General features: G+C 29.0%; 3 protein-coding genes across 4 annotated transcripts; 1 reads left to right on the top strand and 2 right to left on the bottom strand.

Moving 5' to 3' along the window:
- Positions 1 to 229: 229 nt before the first annotated feature.
- Positions 230 to 4,493, bottom strand: LOC114181831 (disease resistance protein RPM1-like). Of its 2 annotated transcripts, none has more exons than XM_085675144.1 (3): positions 3,718 to 4,493; positions 573 to 3,003; positions 230 to 465 (listed from the first exon to the last, which is right to left on the bottom strand). In XM_085675144.1, the coding sequence occupies exons 1-2, from the start codon at positions 4,128 to 4,130 to the stop codon at positions 582 to 584; spliced, it is 2,835 nt and encodes a 944-aa protein (XP_085531270.1). In that variant the 5' UTR covers positions 4,131 to 4,493; the 3' UTR covers positions 230 to 465; positions 573 to 581. The 2 variants fall into 2 exon arrangements, with proteins under 2 accessions (XP_085531270.1, XP_085531292.1); XM_085675166.1 differs by having other exon boundaries at positions 573 to 2,977; positions 3,718 to 3,858.
- A 2,665-nt stretch (positions 4,494 to 7,158) lies between these two features.
- LOC114166223 (uncharacterized) lies at positions 7,159 to 10,996 on the bottom strand. Its single transcript, XM_028050960.2, has 6 exons — positions 10,707 to 10,996; positions 9,297 to 9,369; positions 9,113 to 9,206; positions 8,610 to 8,738; positions 8,443 to 8,500; positions 7,159 to 8,056 (listed from the first exon to the last, which is right to left on the bottom strand). Exons 1-6 carry the CDS (start codon positions 10,737 to 10,739, stop codon positions 7,586 to 7,588), a joined length of 858 nt encoding a protein of 285 aa, XP_027906761.1. The 5' UTR covers positions 10,740 to 10,996; the 3' UTR covers positions 7,159 to 7,585.
- A 4,908-nt stretch (positions 10,997 to 15,904) lies between these two features.
- Positions 15,905 to 16,816, top strand: LOC114181825 (uncharacterized). The gene has a single exon (XM_028068417.1). It carries the CDS (start codon positions 15,905 to 15,907, stop codon positions 16,814 to 16,816), a length of 912 nt encoding a protein of 303 aa, XP_027924218.1.
- Positions 16,817 to 20,742: the final 3,926 nt, after the last annotated feature.

The raw sequence follows: 20,742 nt of genomic DNA, 5'->3' as shown, positions 1-20,742 counted from the left end.
TCTGTAGCTTTTTCACTCAAAATTATGATCATTGCTTTCAAATCTGGTGATAACCAGAAGCTTGTAATGTGAGTGGTTGGTGGTGAACGTTATTATATGAGGAACAAAGAAGCACTTTCATTGTGTAGTGGATTAGAGGTTCTTAGAAATCTAAACGTGAGTTTGAGTCTATCACATTGAACAGAGATAAAAAAAGTTGAAAAATATTTAAAGAAAAACACCTACAAACTCATTACAATGTTTTGCTGCTGCATTCTTAAATATATAGAGTTGTGCTTTATACTAAAACATGCTAGATGGAATTGTAGAAAAGTCAAATTAACATGGAGTTCACATATTCCAAGAGTGAAAGCAGGATAGTCAAGGAAATATGAACAACTTATTCGAAGATTCAAGCTACATGAAAAGAATGAACAGACAAAGTGCATCATTATTGGGAGCTGCAATATGGGCAAATTTGAATTTCTGTCAACAAAGCCACAAAAATAGTATGTTTGATCAGTATATAAGCAAGTAATTAACTGAACTTTCATAAGAACAAGAATAAAAATGGCATGAGAAAGAAAAAGTACCTTTACATTTCAGACAGCGGCTAATGTGGGAATAGGACGCAACTCATAGTCATGGAATTTTGGTCCCACGTTCTGACGAATGAGCACAAGGGGAATATGCTTGATAACTGAATAATCTTGTCCATCTTTTGCTGGATCAATGCTTTCTACTAATTCAGCTGGCATATCAGCAAAGCCAAGAAATTGAAGGTTTTTCAAGTGTTTGAGGCCATGAGGTACCACCTTCATTTGGGGGTTATCTTTAAATCTGAAGTGTTCAAGACCAAGCAAAGCTCCTTCATCTATAGATATAGAATTTAATCTGCTGAGTCGAGTGAGATCCAGTTCCTTCAACCTTGGAAATCCTCCTCTTTTGAAATGCAAACTTTCACCAACATATGCATTATCCCACATATTGAGCCGCAACAGACTCGGCAAATCTTTCAGTGAGTCCAGTGGATCTCCTTCCAAATTGGATAAACCAAGCCTTAACTTAACAAGATACTTTAGTCTTGGAATCCAATCAGGAAACTTTGTAACTCGAGCTTTCAAATTCAACACCAGAAGAGAGGTTGGAGTTGATACAAAATTCAAGTCAATGATTTCATCCTGATCTTTAGCACCTACATTGAGAGATTCAAGGTGCCTCATCTCCCCTATTGCACTAGATAGTGCATTTGCATGTTCTGTTTGCACAAGCCTTATACCTAACTTCCTTAACTGTTTCAACATCTTCAGCTCTTGCATAAGCTCTAATCCACCATGATCAGCCTCCAAAAAGTAAAGCTTCTGTAAGGATTTCAAGCATCCAATACCCTTTTGCATTTTCACCCCAGTTGTGAAATTCAACATAGAGTAATGTCCTTCATACTTTCTGTAGTAGACTGGAAGAAGTCTTAATTTTGTGAGGTTTTTTATCTCTCTTGGTAGCACTTGCACATTTGTCTGTCTTAGATCCAAGGTTTCCAAGTTCAGCAAATTTCCAACGGATCTAGGAATACTCTTTATCTTTGTATGACTCAAGTTTAGGTACCTCAGGTGGAAAAGATTCCCCAAGTTATTAGGAACAGAGCTTAGCATAGTGCTTTCAAAATCAAGAACTTTCAAAAGCTTAAACTTGGCAGATAAGCTACCTGCAAAATCCTCAGGCAATTCACTTTTTTTGAAAACATAAATAGCACGAATGCCTGAGTTACTAGTTTTCCTTAACACATTGTTGGAACAAGAAGCTATGGAAAACCTTCTAGTTATTCCAACTGTGTCTAGTTCATCATCCTCACGCATTATGTGGCAAAAACTTAACTCATTCATTTTTCTGATGATGATATCACGCAACAAATCATGGACTTGACAATTTTTAACTTTACCATCAAATCCAACTCTTGAGACCTGAACCAAACTTCTACTTATTAACTGTGTCAGATACTCTTCAGCAACATCCTCCGTTGGTCTTCTCTCCTCATTTTTTATGAACCCTTCAGCCATCCATTGTCTGGTTAATCTCTTGCGACTGATAGAGTAGTCCTCCGGATATACACCAAAATACAACATGCATGATTTCAAATTGTGAGGAAGATCATCATAACTAAGAGATAAAATCCATTTCAAACTGTTTAAATGTGTGTTGCGCTCTAACTCCATTCTCTGACACACCTTTCTCCATTCAAGTATGTTTTTTTCTTTTGTTGCCAAAAGACCTCCAATACAAACAATTGCTAGTGGTAGCCCTCCACATTTTTGAACAATTTCCTTTGACATCTCCTCAAGCTCAGTTGGACATTGCTCACTAGGTTCAAATCTGAATGCCTTCTTGCAGAAGAGCTCCCATGCTTTGTCTGGAGACAAATGTTGGAGTCTGTGAACATGAACAACAACTGATTTCTTAAAATACTCTGCAACCTGCATGTTTCTAGTGGTGATTATGATTCTACTTCCTTTGTTGTTATTAGGCAAGGCATGTTCAATCTCATCAGAAAAATTTTCTTTCCAGACATCATCAAACACTACCAAATACCTCTTTGACTGAAGGTATTGCCTCAATTCTGTCACCAATGTCTCATCGTCCATGTTGTGCAGCCCTTTTGGAGTAGGCTCATTGGCGTCCTTGCAAAACTTCTGTATCATTTCTGTCAATAGCTCCCTCACAGTGTATGATTGAGAAACTGTCACGAAAGATCGACAATAAAAGTGTGTTTTCACTTGTTGATTATTGAAAACATGTTTGGCAATAGTTGTTTTTCCAAGTCCTCCCATGCCTACCACAGAAATCAGTGAGAGTTGGTCGTTTCCTTTTATTGAGGAACCAATCAACTCATCCCTTGGGAGTTCGAATCCCACCACTTCAGTTTCTTCAATGAAATGTGAAGCCATTCTTGGGTCATCCCATTTGAAATCTTTTGCCCCTCTAGAACTGCTCAATGATCCATCTTCAAATGCAGATTGAAACTTGTACCTTGTTAGAGATAATACTTGCAATTAGAAAATAAATCTCGCAAAGTTACAAAGATGAAGGTTGAGTTGATAATACATTTAGAAGCATTGTTCTGGCTTATAGGCTATTATTCATTCTTATATAGCCATTCAACATCTATCATTAGAACTGTATCCCTTTAGTCTTGCTTTTAATTAGTTTAATTATTAATCAGGTTTAATTACTAATTTGGTATCTGTTTTTGTCCAAAAATGTTTAAGTTGGTCCTCCAGTTCTTTTTTTTATTTTAATCTCAATTTGGTCTTGATTTGTGAAAATCGATGAATTTAGTTTTGATTTGTGAAAAATTGTTGTAAGTCGATCATTTCCGTTAAAATTCTTGAAACGAGTCAAAAAATTTTCATCAAAATTGAATATGTAAATAATAATAGTTTGTTTTATTGGTGTAATTAACGTAATCTTAGTATCAATTTTGATGAAAAATTCTTGATCCGTCTCAAAGGAGTAAATCGTATCAATTTTTTCAAAATTATGACCAAATTATATCAATTTTCACAAATCGAGACCAAATTAAAACTATAAAAAGCCGAATGACCAACCTGATATTTTTGGACGAAAAGAGAAACCAAATAAGTAATTAAATCGATTGCTAATTATAGATTACATAGAGAACTAACTGGTCTAAATAACATATTTGACAAAGTAATATATTTTTTTCCATTCTTGTTAACATACCTTTCACTTCTTTCCTTGATTCCTTGAACTGCTAACTTGATATCTTGAATATTAGATGCAATCCGATGACGCGACTTCAAGGTTTTGATTTGGTGAGCAATCTTTTGGAGTGAAGCTATGCATGGTGGATGGTGGTTGCCCCTGTATGCCACATCCATTATGTATTCATCAATCACATCTTCAATGCAGAAAGATATCTCTCTCAACTGCTTCACCCATGTTTTTATTCCTTCATTAATGGTATCTCCTTCATCTCCAGCTCTTCTATCTGCATCCTTTAGGAAGGCTTTGATGCTCTCTAATTCGTGCTTGATGTCTGCAAAATCATTTCCAAGCCCTTTCAACAGATTTCCTTCTTCTCTTAGAAGTTGGTACAGTTGTTCCACTACGAACGATACTGCACTATCTGCCATTTCATCTCACAAATGGAGCTTACAAATCTATCATGTATGATGTTTTGGTGAATTTCTGGATTTCACTTTGCAGATTGAGTTTGAAGAAAATGTTTTCTATATGCTGCTGCTTTCAACTTGTCAGAGAAATCATTGTTTAATGCCTGAATATTTGAAGGTTCTTGTGTTTTCATTTCCCTTCACCAACCTGTTTGATATTGTATGGGAATAATTAATGTGTTCCCACCCAAGTCTCTGTACGATAAAATTCGTTAGGAACAACTACCATGTTTTTGAAGTATTTTTATTTAGAGAGTGAAATTTCGTCATTGTTTTTGAAAAAAAAAAGAGTATCTAAATTGAGTGTGACCTTGACTCTTAAATGATGTGAGACTATTAGTTATATTAGAACAAAGTGTGACAGGTTCAAAATATTCTTTTATCAGAGAAGGAGGTTTTCTTTCATTGACTGAGTATTTCATTCAAGCAACAAGGAAGGAACAAAACATCTCTATGGTAATTTTTTATGATTAATTCTTTTTTGAAGTTAATGGTTTATGTCATCCTATATTATTGAACTTTATTCCATAATTTAAGAGGTGCACGTGATTCCATGTTCATAGTTTTCTTCTTTTCATCAAAAAACTTTTATTAGGAACATAATTTAAGAGGTGCATGATAATCTTATATTTTGACAAGAATATAAGTAATTTCTTAGAATATTTTTTCACACTCGCTTTATTCTACTTATTTATTTAATGTTTTTTATTTTGAATTAAAAAATAATTAAAAAAAAAAAGTTCCAGAAAATGATAAGTTTGACCAGACATTGTTTTATGGGAATATTTTTTTTTATTCTGTGATGGTACACCAACAATATTCGTGATAATATAATTAAATACTAGTGCTTTGACCCATAGAGGTGGTTGTTTGTCTATTGGGTTACTCATTATTAGATGCTAGTTGTCAGAACATTAATTGTGTTCACACCGAGACTAATGATATGATTAGGAGTGTTGATAATAATAAATTAAAAAATAAGTTGTTGAACTGAATATGAACTTTGAAATAAGATTAGTTAGTTGAGTCTTTTTTTAGTTTAATTTAGTTTAGATTTTTTTTAATTTAATTAAGTTTTAATGTAATTTCGTTTAGTTAATTAAACATATAGCGAAAATTAAGAGTCATCTTGACATGTTACGTCCTACAACTATTTATTGTAGGATGTATTGATTAGTATCATATTGATTAATACTTCTCATTTCTCATTTTTTTTTTTAAGTTTCATCTCTAAATCTATTTTCTTTAATATAGAATCTCTGTATTGTATAATTAGGTGCCCTGATACTTTAGATCGAGTCACGTATAGAAATGACCAAAAAACTCGTCTCGTAGATATTGTTTGAATCTGTCACCGTTTTTAAGAAAAAATCTCGAGTATGAGTATGAGTATGGAGAATTCCCGACTTTTTAATTGAGTATGGAGATGAGTATGAGGATGTACATATTCGTCCTGTCCCCATACCTGCTATAATATTCGTCCTCGTCATATTCCGGTCTCCGCTTAAATTATTAAAATATTTACAATTAATTAAGTAACATTATATATATATATATATATATATATATATATATATATATATATATATATATATTTAAGACTCTCAATTTTAAGTGTTAAATAACATAAACATTTCATTTACTAGGTAACATAAAAAATTTATCTTATTTACTCTATAATTATTAATTCTTGTTTCATTTGAAGAACAAATTTGTTTTGCTAAAATAATTTTTGTTATTTCTCAACCATTGATTATGTTGATATCTGAAAAGTTTTCTTAGATCTTTAAGGTCCTTTGTGCAATTTCATTTAATAGTCTCTCAAATTGTTTCTAAGACACACGTTTGATAATTTTTTAATATTTTTATTTGTTTATTTTTATCATGTAGAATACTATTTCGATATATTTTTTATAATTATTTTCTATTTTCTAACTCATTATAATCTTGCTGTAATTTTATCACTACAATTGTATAAATAAATTTTATTTATTATAATTTAAAAGTTAATGTAATTGTCATGATTTTTTTTTTATCACCATCCAACATGTATTAAATTTCAAAAGATACAAGATTGCTATTATTAGTTTAATACTTGTTTTTTAAGTGATGTATTATCATTTTTATTAATGTATAAAAAATATAATCATTAGAATTTAAAGAATTGAAATAAATATACATTTAAAATATATTTTAATTTGAATATTTATTTTTCTTTTATATATTTTATAAAATATTTTTAAATTTTATCAATTCATTAATATTTGAAAATTTAATAAATGTTTTGGTTTTCATAAAATTTTATTTAGTATTTTAATTTGAAATATATGCAATTATAATTTTTTTCTAAATATTTGATATCGAATAAACAACCATCCTCTTAATATTGAATATTTGATAATATTATGTTGTTCTTAAAGTAATTTTTTATTATTTTATAAAAATTAATTATTAATATTGAAATAATTAAAAAACAGATATGGGTATGAGAATATACTCGTTATTTGGTGGGAATGAAACAAAATTTTGATACCCGTTAGATTTGAATATGGATATGGGGATGAATTTTTTGTATGACAATTTTTTAATTTAATCTCTTTCATTAATTGATAGAAGATAATCATGAAAGTAAAGATGCCATAAGTATTTTTATTAACATTTTAATTGACAAATTAGCAATAAACTTACCATATCATCCCTTCCTTAGTGGTGTTTTGTAAATTTGACAAAAAGCAATAAACTCTGAATTCCAAGGGTTTTTTTGAAGGCAAACAAGGCCTAAGGCTCAAGACCTAACACTTTGAAGGCAAAAAAAGGAAAGGAACATAACTTTGTTTTTTTCTCTTGAGTTGTGATGTTTATAGAAAAACAAGAGATTATAACATTAAGTTTATGCTAATTAAAACAGTATATCTACAAGAAATGAAAACTTTACCCTCCAAAACTAAGTTACAAACATACCCAAAGTAAAATTAATATTCTCCAGCAATTTGATAATTATGACTCTTTCATTGCTTTTTGATGTAGTTGACATCCATTGAGATACTTCTCTCCAATTGAAGAACAAAAACTAGAAAACTATTCTATCAGTTAACAAATATCTTGAACAATCCAACATAAAGAAATCAACTACTAACTCAGATATACCAAGTGTTTGATCCTGAACTAGCACTGTGGTTGTCAACTAAGAACATTCATTTAAATCCTAAAAGTGCATGATGATGCTAGCATTACAATTAAGAAAAAAAAAATCTACATCTGCTACACGAGATCAGATACATACCAGAACAGAAAAAGAGAAGGATCATCATAAAGGGGTCATCATCACATTAGCATGGGACACATACAGTGATTACTAGAAGATAGTGATCATAGTTGTAGTAGTAAGTGGTTATTCTTCAAATGGTGCATGTTATTCACCCTTCCTCATCATAATCTTCATCATCCTCTTCTAGTCTACTTCCAAGGGTTGCCAATTGCATAGTGTCAATGGCCATCTTGTCGACATCGGATAGGGACCAACCTGGAACTTCATGTTTAATGTCCATGTCAGAAGGCTCAGGCAATGAAGCTTCAACAGCTGCACCAGCATTTTTGTCTTCATTTTCGTTTATGTTAGCATTCAGATCAATGTTACGGAAAGATTGAGCACTTTCCTCATGAACTGCAGAAGTCTCCTTTGAATCCTCCTTGGATTGCACACCATTATCTATTGGCAGACTTGTGTTAGGAATATCATTGCTAATTTGTTGAATAGAGGAGCAAGGCTCAGATTCAACCTGCTGATCACTGATGTCTCTTTCAACCGGTCGAGCCCCTCGGCCACGGCCTCTTCCTCTTCCTCGGCCTCTTCCTCTACCAGGAGTGCCGGCGTGGCCCAACTCGCGCTGTGATGAACACAAAAAATGTTATTGGCCAAAACAATAGAGTCTAAGATTAGGCCGTTTTACACACAAGACAATTTCCCTTCCTAACAACAACAACTTCTAATGAAAAATGTTACTCTAAAAACAAAGCAAAACAAAAGTATCCACTTGATAACACATGCTTTTGCTTTAAACATTAAAAAGATTTAGAATGAAGTGGAACTTCAACATGGTAGCTACATATAATTCAATGGCAGAATTAACAAAAGTCATTTCCTGCAAGGAGTTATGAGACAGTATAAATGTAACGAATTTTGCGCCATTGTCGGTGTGTGTGACACTTTACCATTATTTGAGAAATATAATTATGTATATATTATCATGGATTTTCATGAAAATGCAATTACCATCTTACTCCTCTTGGCCTCTTCATCACTCTCATTGCCCTCAACACCAGCAGCTTTCCTGATAGGTATAGCATTCTTAAATGTATCAATTGCTAATATGGATGGTTAAATGATTTAACTTAAATCAGACACTATAAGGAAAAAGTAACGGTTACTGAACTTCAAACCTTCTCTTTGAAAGGGCACGGTCATCGGCTCCGGCCTCGGAATGGCCATGTCCATGCCCATAGTCAGGAACCCTGCTGACAATGTCTCTCAGAAAGTCGAAGACGTTATAGCTTTGTACACAATGTTTCCTGCAATTTACATTTTCCACTGGTTAGACTAGACTTGCTATATACTCAAGATGTAATTCTGATGGAGAAACTGGAAAGAAAAAGGATCGAGTTAATTGACTTTTTCCAACCAAAAAGCAGATTCAATGGAGTTATCAAAATCAATAAATTATCACATGAAATGAGTTAAGAGATATATGAACATATAGTATGATTTTATCATACGTAAAATGGAACTTGACCATCTTTAACCAAGTGATAAGAACTAGGAATTGCTACCTTAGGCGTTTAACATAAATTTCAGCACAGGGTAAAATGCCCACAAATAACACACTTCCGTCCAAAAGGTTCATTGAAGTAGAAGCAACTTTAAACAAAAACATTCAATGACTTACAAATGCAATGCATTCATGGTTTTTGCTCCTCTCTGAAGAGTTATTTCATAAGTGCGGTCACAGAGATCTTGCAAGAATAACTCCAGAGCTTTAGCTGTAAAAAAGCCAAGAGTGACATCAACAATGAGGAAAATGACGAAGCTGTAGCAAGGTACTGACTAGGTAGTATGTAAAAACAACTTACATACTAAAACAGGAACTGCCAATGCTATCTTTCCGACATCCTCATCTGCTTGCATTATCTTCTTTATCCGAGCCTGAAAATTATAGTTCCCATCAGATAAAGCATTCTTTCAAAATATCTCTTTCCTTAAATTAAATAATGGAACAGAAAAGTGGAAGAATTGAATCTGAATAACACTCCAATTTGTTAAGAGAATTATGGTTCAACTGAAAACTTAGTTCCTATCACATAGAGTCTAATTCCCACCCCATCCCCTTCCCCTTCTGCATGCTTCAAATTTTGTGATATGGAGATTGGAATCTCTGTCAGCTACCTAACAAAATAAAGGGTACAAGAAGCGAGGAAAATCATGTAAGGACAAGAAGCAAGGGAAGGTCAAAGTACCATGTTGCTATGATGTACTCGTCACCTAATCTGAGAATTGATACATAAAACAGCAAATACATGGTAGCAGAAAACAATAAAAGGCATAACCATTTAGATAAATCTCCCAGAGCACTTCAAGTCGTTATGATTATAAAGAACATATCCAAGGACTATCATTAACCTATAAATAGAGTATAAACTTGAAGAAAAAAATCATGTTCCTGTACATGTGTACAAATATACTTTACAGTCTATATAATTCCAATATCTTTGCTTCAGCAAAATCATCAAAGAAACTATCATATTTCTAAACCCATTCCATCACAGATTCACAAAAAAAGGTAGTAAATTTCAGCTTCATAAGAACAATTCATTACAACCATCAAATCCAAACCCACAACACATGAAATGAACTTATCATCATAAATCTCCACAACAGTCTCAACTCACGCATCCATCACTAACTAAACTCACATAACCCAAACTACGCCAAGCACCCAAAATTAGCATTACAAATCTCTAAATCACCCTAATAACTATAAACCTAGTTTTAGTACGCCGCCACAGGCATTCTCCACAAGAGACAATTCTGCTCAAGTCGTGTAGGAGTATTACAATCGACAAAACTCTCCCTCCTAGTATTAAACACGACCACATGCCCAGAACTCCAACTCAAAGTATACTAAATTACCAACCACAAACAAACAACTTCCTAGAAATTAAACTTGGCACAACTCTTCCTCCAAGTATTAAACTCCGCCACATACCCCAAAACTCCAACTCGAAGAGTACTAATTACAAAATCCAATTATCAACTACAAACAAAGAAATTCCCAGAAATTACACTGAATTACAGTTTACCCAATTAATTCAACCCCCTTCCCCCGTTCCAGAAACTCCCAATAACCATAAACCCAAATGAGAAACACTCAATGAAAGTCGAAAAAACATTCCTTTCACTTTCCACAGTTTTCCGAGACCCCAAACAGTAGAGTTACACGCAAAGAATAAACTTTGATAGCTAAAAAACGAATTTTTACTTACAGCGGGGAAACGGGTGTCGAGCTTCTTCCTCATTGTAGCGAATCACTGGTCAGACGCAGAGGAACGAAACTCCCAACAAAAAGAATGCGAAGAAGAAGAAAATGTGGAAGCTGAGAATAGGAAAGTACGAAGCGGAAGACAAAATCAAAGGAAGCGAAACGTTCTGGTCTCGCTCGTCTCAGATCCGAAGGTGGCTGTCTCTGAAACCAACGAGGTATTGATTCAGCGGAATACTCGTCCGTACGAGTTTGACGAAGGAAACGAAAACAGTGAAACAATTTGTGATGACGATAGAAGGAACCTGCAACGTCACACAGCTGTGAGGGAACGCTTGCGACGGATCAATCGTTGCACAACACCTGACAACAAAAATTATGATGCAAAACAACATGGGTTGTTAAAGATTTTTTTTGAAAACGATTCGATTTTTTTTTTATATAATTTAAAGTGGTCCTTTATGTTTTTTTTTTAGTTTATTGAGATTTTTTTTATTAATTTATTGTTACTTAAAAGATGATGAATTGACGTATCTAATATAATCATTAATTCTTTTCATATATTTATTTTCTTTTTTTTAGAACTACATTAAATAAAAAATAATAAATCATTATTATAAATATAGAAAACAAACATGTTAATATTTTTTTTAATAACAATATATTTTAAAGAATGTTACAAATTTATACTAATTTATTATCATTATAGGCTTTATAGTTATTCAATGTTTGAAACATCATTGTGATATGCTAAAAATAGTTAGTGTAAAAATATTTATGATTCTACATCCAATTATCATACTTATGTTTGATGTTTTCCATAAGACAACATAGTACAAAATAATGAGTTGGTTACACGACACCTTTCACAACCTAACTATTGGTACACCCTTCTTTAAACATTAAACCTAAACCTTAGGGTCATTGAAGTTGGTGAATATATTAATTAGTTCAAGACACCTTTACTTAAGTTTATTATTTCAACTATAGTAATAACTTTTTAATTTTAATTGAGCTAAATAAATCTTTAAAAAATTGTGAAGACATGGTTACCCTTACTTATCTAGATTAATTAATTCGATTATATTTTTAATCAACATGTAATCTTTTTAATATAAAAGTAATATTGGACAAAGTAGTTATAATTATTTCAGAATATATAGTTAATGAGTCCAATAATTTTACTTTAATGAGTAATTTCGAATCAATATTTTTGGTACTCTAACATCAAATTTGAGTAGTTTGAAATATGTGAGTACTTAAATACATACAACCCAGTAAAAATTATATTTAAAATTAGTCGGTATAAACTTACTCTTAAGTCTTCAATCTTTATAACTTAATGGAAAATAACATTACAAAGAAGGTTTTTTCCCCATAAAGGTGCAATTTACTTTTTGTAATTACCAAAGAGATGCAGAAATTTTAAAAATTTCAGCGAAGGGTAAGTCGTGCCAAAATGGCATGATTTCACAATGAAGAAGTCGTGTCATTATAAGACAACTTTAATTAAAATGATCTGAAGTCGTGTCAGCATGGAAAGACTTCCTTGTTGTTAAGAAGTTGTGCCAAATTGAGACGACTTTAATTAACTATCTAAGCAAAGTCGTGTCAATATGGGAATACTTCAGTGTTAAATTTTTAATGAAGAAGTCGTGTCATATTAGAGAGACTTCAGTATTATATTGGTAATGCAAAAGTCATATCATATTCGGATGACTTCAGTTGGGCAGAATAAAAATTAAATATTTTTTAATGATATTAATTAGTTAAATTTCATGATGATTTTTTCCATTATAATAAGACGTGAAAGTTATCTATGAGAGCATGTGTCACAAGGAGGTCTTCTTCGTTGTCGTTTACTGGTCCAAATTTAATGTCTGACCCTCACATGCGATACAAAAAACCAAGAAGACGAACTACAACTCGTATCCACAACGAAATGGACTAGTCACTGCCAAATAAACCAAAAAAATGTTCCTTTTGCATAAGTATTGGTCATAACATAAGCAAATGCCTAAATAGACAGTAAAATTTTATTTTATGTAACTTTCGTAACTTCAGTTTATCGACTTTATTGTTCACTTTTATTTTAATATATAGCATCTAAAAAATTATTGGATTTCACATATTTGTTATTAAAAACACTTTTTCTTTTCTTTACATTTTTTATATCTATTTTATTCTTCTATAATTTATTATATACAATAAAATTTTAACTTCTTTATTCAATTTAATATTATCAGAACCAAATAATTTTTTTTACAATAATATGATTCATCTGAAGTCTTGCCATGATGAAAAGACTTTGCTACAAATTCACACTGAAGTCGTGTCATTACGACAAGACTTCTCTTATAGCTCAATATACTAAAGTCGTGCCATTATGGCAAGACTTTCTTTGTAAATGAAATTGTTCCATTTTGGCAAAACTTTGCTTTCATGTTGAAGTCGTATGTTCAAGTACGACTTTGATTATTCTCGTAATTAACTTAAGTAAAGTCGTTTCAATCTCTAACAACTTCTACCAAATATATTAAAATCTCTTTAATTTGGCACGACTTCAGCTCTGCTTAACTGAAGTCGTCCCATTTCTGCACGACTTCTTCAAGACGAAGTCATTCCATTTTTACATAACTTATCTCTATTCAGAATTTAAAAAAAAAAAAAAGTGCACCAGTTTGGAAAATAAGGTTTTATACTTGACTTTACAAACCTATAAATTACTTCTCACATTAAATATATTTAAAACTTAATTATAAATTTAAAATATTTATTATTTATTTTTCAAACCTCTAAATTTTTTTAATAAATACACAAACAAATGTCAAGACGTAAGTAAATGTAAATTCAAAACTAATATAATATAAAATGATAGTTAACACATCAAATCATTCCTATATATTTAACTCATTTAAATTTATAATATAATATTTTGAATTGTCTTAATAATTAGCGTCTATTTAAAGTAATTAATCTTATAATCCTATACATTATGATTGGATGCAGTTTTAGTAAATTAAAATACATGACATTTAAATTGTTTGTAATGAATTATTTTTATTTTGTAAATGTTTTATTTGAATAAAGTAATTATCTTACATTTTTATTTTTTGGTTTAGATAAAGTAATTAATTCTTTTTCTAACATAAAATTTCATTTTGGAAACATTCATTTCAAAATTAAACTTTACAAGTAAATTTTAAATATTTAAATAATATTTAACAATTTTATTTTTTCAATATATATAATAGTCGAATTGTAACTTTTTATCGAATTTTAAAATTTTATTATTTTAATTATTTGAAATACTTTTTAAATATTCCAAAATTTCAATCTTCTTTCAATATTATTATCTAAACAACTTATTTTACTCTAAATTTTTTTATAAATTCACCAATTACATAAATTATTCTCTAAATTAACTCAACCAAAAACTATCATTATTATAAAAAATTATAAAAAATAATAAAATATATTTTTAAATTTATAATAAATTGTAAAAAATAATAAGATATATTTTTAAATGTTATAATTTTTATCTTTAAAATATTCATTATTTAATAGCGTAATATTCATAATTATAGATTTGTCTAACTCAAATCAATGTTATTATTATAAATTGATAACGTAGTGAATATATTCTTAAAAATGTCATAATTATAGTTATACATTTTTTTAATGATAACCATCAATGTTAAAGTACACTATGAATTAATATTTGGTAATATAATATTTAAAATAATAATTATAAAAATAAAACTTACCATGTATATACAAACTTGTATATGATCATATGAAATCCATTTTTATCGTAAAATATATATATATATATATATATATATATATATATATATATATATATATATATTATTTATGTTAATAACATATAATAAAAAAAAACATGTGCATGATTGTGTATAAAATTTAACTAAAAAAATTTTACACATTTCTACTATCTCATTCCTTAATGTTACAAAACTGTGTCGTTCATACAAAATGAACATCGACAAATGTTATTGAAATTATAAAACATTATTTACAAATTAGACCACTCAAATTGTCACAGGTCCTTACTTGAAAATCAACTTCCACAATGACAAGAATATTATTGTAATTAAAATATGAATGTGTGTGAGTCATGGGAACTAAAATCTACAAATTAGGACCATTGAAATTTTGTTCATTAGTCCTTGATGAAAGATGAGTTTCACAAATATGACATGAATTTTACTGATTTAAAAAAAAAAGAAAAATTGGTTAAGTCTTGAAACTAAAACCTAAGTAATTATTAGAACATGTTATGAAGTTGTGGTTTAACTGAAACTAAAACAAAAAGATGCAACTTTATTAAAAGAATTAGTGGTATAATATGTTATTTACTAGTTTAATATATGGCTTAGGTAATCATTCAAATTAATTATGTAAATTAGGGGTTAAAAAATATTTGAAATTTATAAATTTGCTAGGAAAAAATCAAGGGATTTTGTTTATGACAATATCAAGCATTAATGAAGCTAAAATTACATCACAAAATTACTTCCATTAATTTCTCCACCAAAGAAGCTTTTTTGAATGTCCAAGTAATTTTAATTCAACAAGTAATTTCAAAGTTTCCATTTTTGCTTTGACATCAAATTTGAAGTACATAGAAGTAGAGATGATATATTATTTGAGTAATTAGCCACATTCTTGCCCCTAAAAGATTTTAACTATTTAAGTAATTATTCACATATTAGACTGTGTAATTAAAATCATTAAGCCAAAATTATATCCCAAAATTTCTTCCATATATATTCATCTTTCTAAATGGAAACTTCCCAAGTAATTTTATACTTTAACAAGTAATTTGCAATTTGGTTTGACTTAAAATTTGAACTACACAGAAGCTATTTCAACAATTAACCACATGTCAATTATATCCTGATTTAAACTACTTGAGTAAATAACACACTACAAGGTGCAGTTAAATCCAATTTAGGAATTTTCTGAGTGCAAAGATCATGCACAAATTACTCAAAAACTTGTTCAAACCTCTTCAAACTTTTTATGCTAAATAGTAACTGCAAAACTCATGAGATCTCATTCCTTATTCATTAAAGATATTTGCATTAACACATATATGTTTGAATAAATAACCATTCTCTATTCAATCACTTCCACAAATTCAAAAGATTGAAAAGAGTGAATATTTCTTTTCCTATGGCATCTTCACATGATTTGGAAGATTATTCATCTGAAGCCTCAAGCACCTCACAAGACATTTTCCATAAACCTAGTGTTGAAGAAGGGAAGAAGCATCATGAGGTGACAACAATGAAGGAGAAAGGTATCAAATTTGAAGAAAGTAATAAGGTTTCCAATTCCAAAACCCACATGGTGTTAGATTTTGTTAAGTTTTCCAATGATCAAACACTTTGTGGGTCAAAAGTGGAATTGGATTTTTTCAATGCCAAGGGTTCGTCTTCTAGGGCAAATCACACTCAAGGAAGAGATGAACGCAACAAAGATGAGAAGCCATCGTTAGAGACTAATAAGACCTTTTCCTGTAACTTCTGTCAGAAAGAGTTTTCTTCTTCACAAGCTTTGGGAGGACACCAGAACGCTCATAAACAAGAACGTGCCCTAGCAAAACGTAGACAAGGGATTGATGGTGGTGCTTTTGGGAACCCTAATTTTCCCTATTACCCTTATAATCCGACACACTCTTTCTATGGATCTTACAATAGGACACTTGGGATTCGAATGGAGTCAATGATTCACAAACCTATGTATCCTTCATCTTCTTCACTAGGTTTAAGGTTTGGTCAAGGGTTGTTGAGACAAGAGATGATGAACTCTTCTTCTTGTTCTTCTTCTTCTGCTGTTGTTGGTTTGCAAGCAAATGCTGGAATTAGGATTATGGGGAGTGACACAACTTTTAGGGCACAACATGATCATGGTACTACCAGACACAGTATTCCATTCCTTGCAGAATCTTCTGCAAATGTTACTGCCAAACCAAATTTGACTCCATTGAATCATGTAAAGGATAATGATGATGATCACACCAAGAAAGAAGGAACTTCAAATCCTAGTTCTTCTGATGAAATCGATTTGTCGCTTAAACTTTAGTTTTGATCTTGTTTTAATGTGAGTAATTATTAAGTTGCTGTTTGAAGGGTAGTTACTCTTTTATTTTAATTGTCTGAGTACTGTGATGTTTTAGTGTCAAATTATACATATTTTTAAGAATTTTCGAGTTTTTTTTTTCATTTTTATTTTTAATTTGTGGAGGGTGGTGTGATATATTAGTTTATTGACTCATTAGTTATGAGTTTGTGATTTTCCACAATGACTTTTGATAATTATTAAAAAGACCAAATACTCTTGATTTATGAAAATTTAATTTGCCATTTGGACATGTGATTATGGTTAAGAAAGGAAAAGATCGAAGTAATAAGGTCAATAATTCAAAATGGGAGTTGGATGAGAAGCAAAATAATTAGTGTTAATTTCTACTCTTCTTTTAGTCCCTTAAACACAAGCACTATCGTGTGTGCGTGTACGTATTTTTTTAATATGTGTGATATTATATTAGTAAATGATATTATTGTAATGTTATTAAGTTAAAAATAAAGTGAAATATATCAGAAAAGATGAAAGAATAACCGTTGATAAATAAAGAAGAAGAGAAGAAGTAGAGATAGACATCTTATAAAAAGTTTGTAAAAATAACAGTCAATTTTTAAAAGTTTAATAAATAATTATATTTTAAAGGGTAAGATTGGTATTTTGAAATGTAGATATAAAAGAGGAAATTCTCTTTATATATTATTATAGATTAGAACTGTATTGTGACATATTTTATGTAATATCTCTTAATTAATCGAACAATATTCGTATTTATCATGTAAATATTATTTGTTATAAAAATTAGAAAAAATCATGAGTATATATATATATATATATATATATATATATATATATATGCTATCTGAACAACATTACTAGACACTAATCTACTAATTTTACATATACTTTTACACGTAGGCAATGGGTATTCATAGATATATTTGATAAACTATACAATTTTAAACAATTATTTATTTTCCATTGTCAGATTTTTGGACATATTGTCACTCTGTAGTTTTTAAAGTTCAATATTACATTAATTATTTTGTTTATTTACCAGAGAAATCACATGTGCAAAATGTATATGTATTTACATTTTCATTACATGAAAAATATGTAATGTTATTACTTTTATGATTAATTCATTAAAGCACAAAAAATAATATGATCTAAAATATATATAATTTTATAAAAATAGTATTCAAAAATTATGTAGACATTATTCTTGAAAAATATATTTAATTATTTTAAATAAAATAAAATTTATTCAATAACTTATTTTAGTAAATAAATATATAAGTTATTCTTTATTTATTAATGGTAAAAATTTCCAATTAAAAAATGATACCAAAAGAAGTTATCAAATGATGTATTTTCTTTATATATTGGTATAAATTATATCTTTATGTGTCTTTTTATATATTCTATATATTTTCAGATCCGTAAATAACTTATATATTTAAAGAGAAGTCAAATAATAAATTCTATAACTATTTTATTAAAATAAGAAATAAATATATTATATTTCTTAATTCATTCAAAGAAGATTTTAAAAAGGAATGAAAATATTAAAATATCGCACTTAATTTTTGTTCTCTTAATTAGCATTCATTTAATTATTTATATGGAGTTTTTTTTTTTTTTCTACTTGCAGCCATATGAACCTACTAAACTCAATGAACTCTTATCAAATTACTAATGTTTGATTTGTTTGAATCTGATTGAAGACAGTTATTTTTATTAATTACAAAATAATGCAAGATCAAATAGATGTCATTGCACTCTCATTCATTAATTTGTTTTGAATATAGTTCTTTAGGAGGGAAAACTGAAAATATTAGGATTACTTTTTGCATTATATTAAATAAAGGATAATAACTACGTATCCTTTTATAAAATAAATGAGAAAATTTCGAAAACATATTTCATGAACTATGAAATCATTAGTTTCACTTTTTAGGGTAATACTAACTCTCAGTGACCAGAAATTAAAAATGAAAACAAAATCGTAATATCCAAAAATAAACACTAGCATATAATTTAGTGTTCATAATATTTATAAAATTCTTTTCAATATATTCCATTAAAATAAAAATAAAAATTCTTAGATGGGTTATAATTTCCCCACGTGTGGGCTAGTAACTTATAAATTCTTTCCTTTATAATTTGTATTATCTTAAGTTTTCATGTTAATACACTACTGTAGCACATCAAAAGATATCAATCAAGTAAACTAATTCAAATAAACTAACATATACACAAGAACGATAGCGTGAAGGATGTGTATGTATTTTATAAATATGTGTGATATTATATTAGTAGATAATAATATTATAATGTTATTAAGTTAATATATAAAATAAAATTATATTTATTAAAAACAAAGTGAAATATATCAAAAAAGATGAAAGAATAACCGTTGATAAATAAAGTAAAATATATCGAAAATTTAATAAATAATTATATTTTAAAGGATAAAATTGATATTTTAAAATATGGACACAAAAGAGAGAATTATTTTTGTATATTATTATAGATTAATTTAGAAAAAAAAATCATTTTAATGCATTCCATAAATAACAATTATCTAAGACATTTCATCAATTTAACACTATTGATATTGATATATAGAGGACTTTTGAAATGCTCCACTGGATATTAGTATTTATAAAATACAAAATTCTTCTAACATATATTTTATTAAAATTAAAAAAAAAATTAAAAAAAAATATAAGAAGATATGTAAATATGTAGACAATTACTACTCTACATATTTATTAATATTCTTGATTCTAATTAAGTATCATATGCTATAAATCTCATTTTTTATAGATTATTAAAAATTCATATAAAACATTCAGGAGTATGGCCATGATCTTTTATTTAAAATTTTGATTTAATGTAAGTATCTTTCATAAACAAGAAAATAATCTGGTAAATTATTTACAAATATTATTTTTCGTTATGCTAGCAAAGAGTGAACATATATATGAACAAACTTTGAACCGATTTGTCAAAGATCTTTACATAAAGAACATATTCCAAAAATGATTTTAAGTGTAAGGTCTAATTAATGAGTCTAAATGTTCAAATGTTTCAAATTCCATAATCAGAATGTAACTAATTATTAAATTGAAGTCATGTTTAACATATAATTTTTGTCCAAACATACTAGAAACCTCTACATATTAAGAGTTGTTTAGTTCTTACAAACACCCAAAATCATAATTATTCATGTTTTTTTTTTTAAATTGAACAATAATAATAAAATAATAAAATATGAACAAATTCATATTTTTTTAGTATATTTTAAATATATGTTACATAAATTTTTACTTAAATAAATAATGATGAATCTTTTAACGAAAAAATATAACACTACTAAAACAATAGTACAACCTAAGAATTAATCTCACAACTAACCAAAAACCTTAAGGTAATAACTTGATGTATCTTTTTCATTATATGGTGTTTAACTTTCTCATGTATTCTGGGTGGAAGCATCTTAAACCACGAGTATCGGTTATTTGTATTGTTGGTCATCATAATAAGATACACATGCCTAAACCATTATTTGTTAATAAAACTCGAGACAAACCTTCAACTTTGATACATTGATGGTTCTTTTGAGAGGGATTTACTCAGGAGACATAATACCAATGAAACATTAGCCTAACTCACATAAAAGATTGACACCAATTTTAACCCAAAATTGTAAAACAATGTATTTATGAGTCTTCTTTCTTATATGAGTGTTCAACTTTCTCACTCATATTTACTTGATGTGAGATTTAAATTCATACTTGAATTCTCAACAAATAAATATAAAATAAATTTATACTAATATAAAATTTTATATTTACCATGCATACAAATCTAGCTAAGTTAAAAAAATCAATTGAAAGATACTAAATTAACTAATATAT

The sequence above is a fragment of the Vigna unguiculata genome, chromosome 1, assembly GCF_037176805.1.
Source record: "Vigna unguiculata cultivar grain cowpea cultivar isolate G323 ecotype 2 chromosome 1, ASM3717680v1, whole genome shotgun sequence".
NCBI lineage: Eukaryota > Viridiplantae > Streptophyta > Magnoliopsida > Fabales > Fabaceae > Vigna > Vigna unguiculata.
Note: the sequence above shows the minus strand (reverse complement) of the source record. Positions and strands in the feature narration are given on the sequence as shown.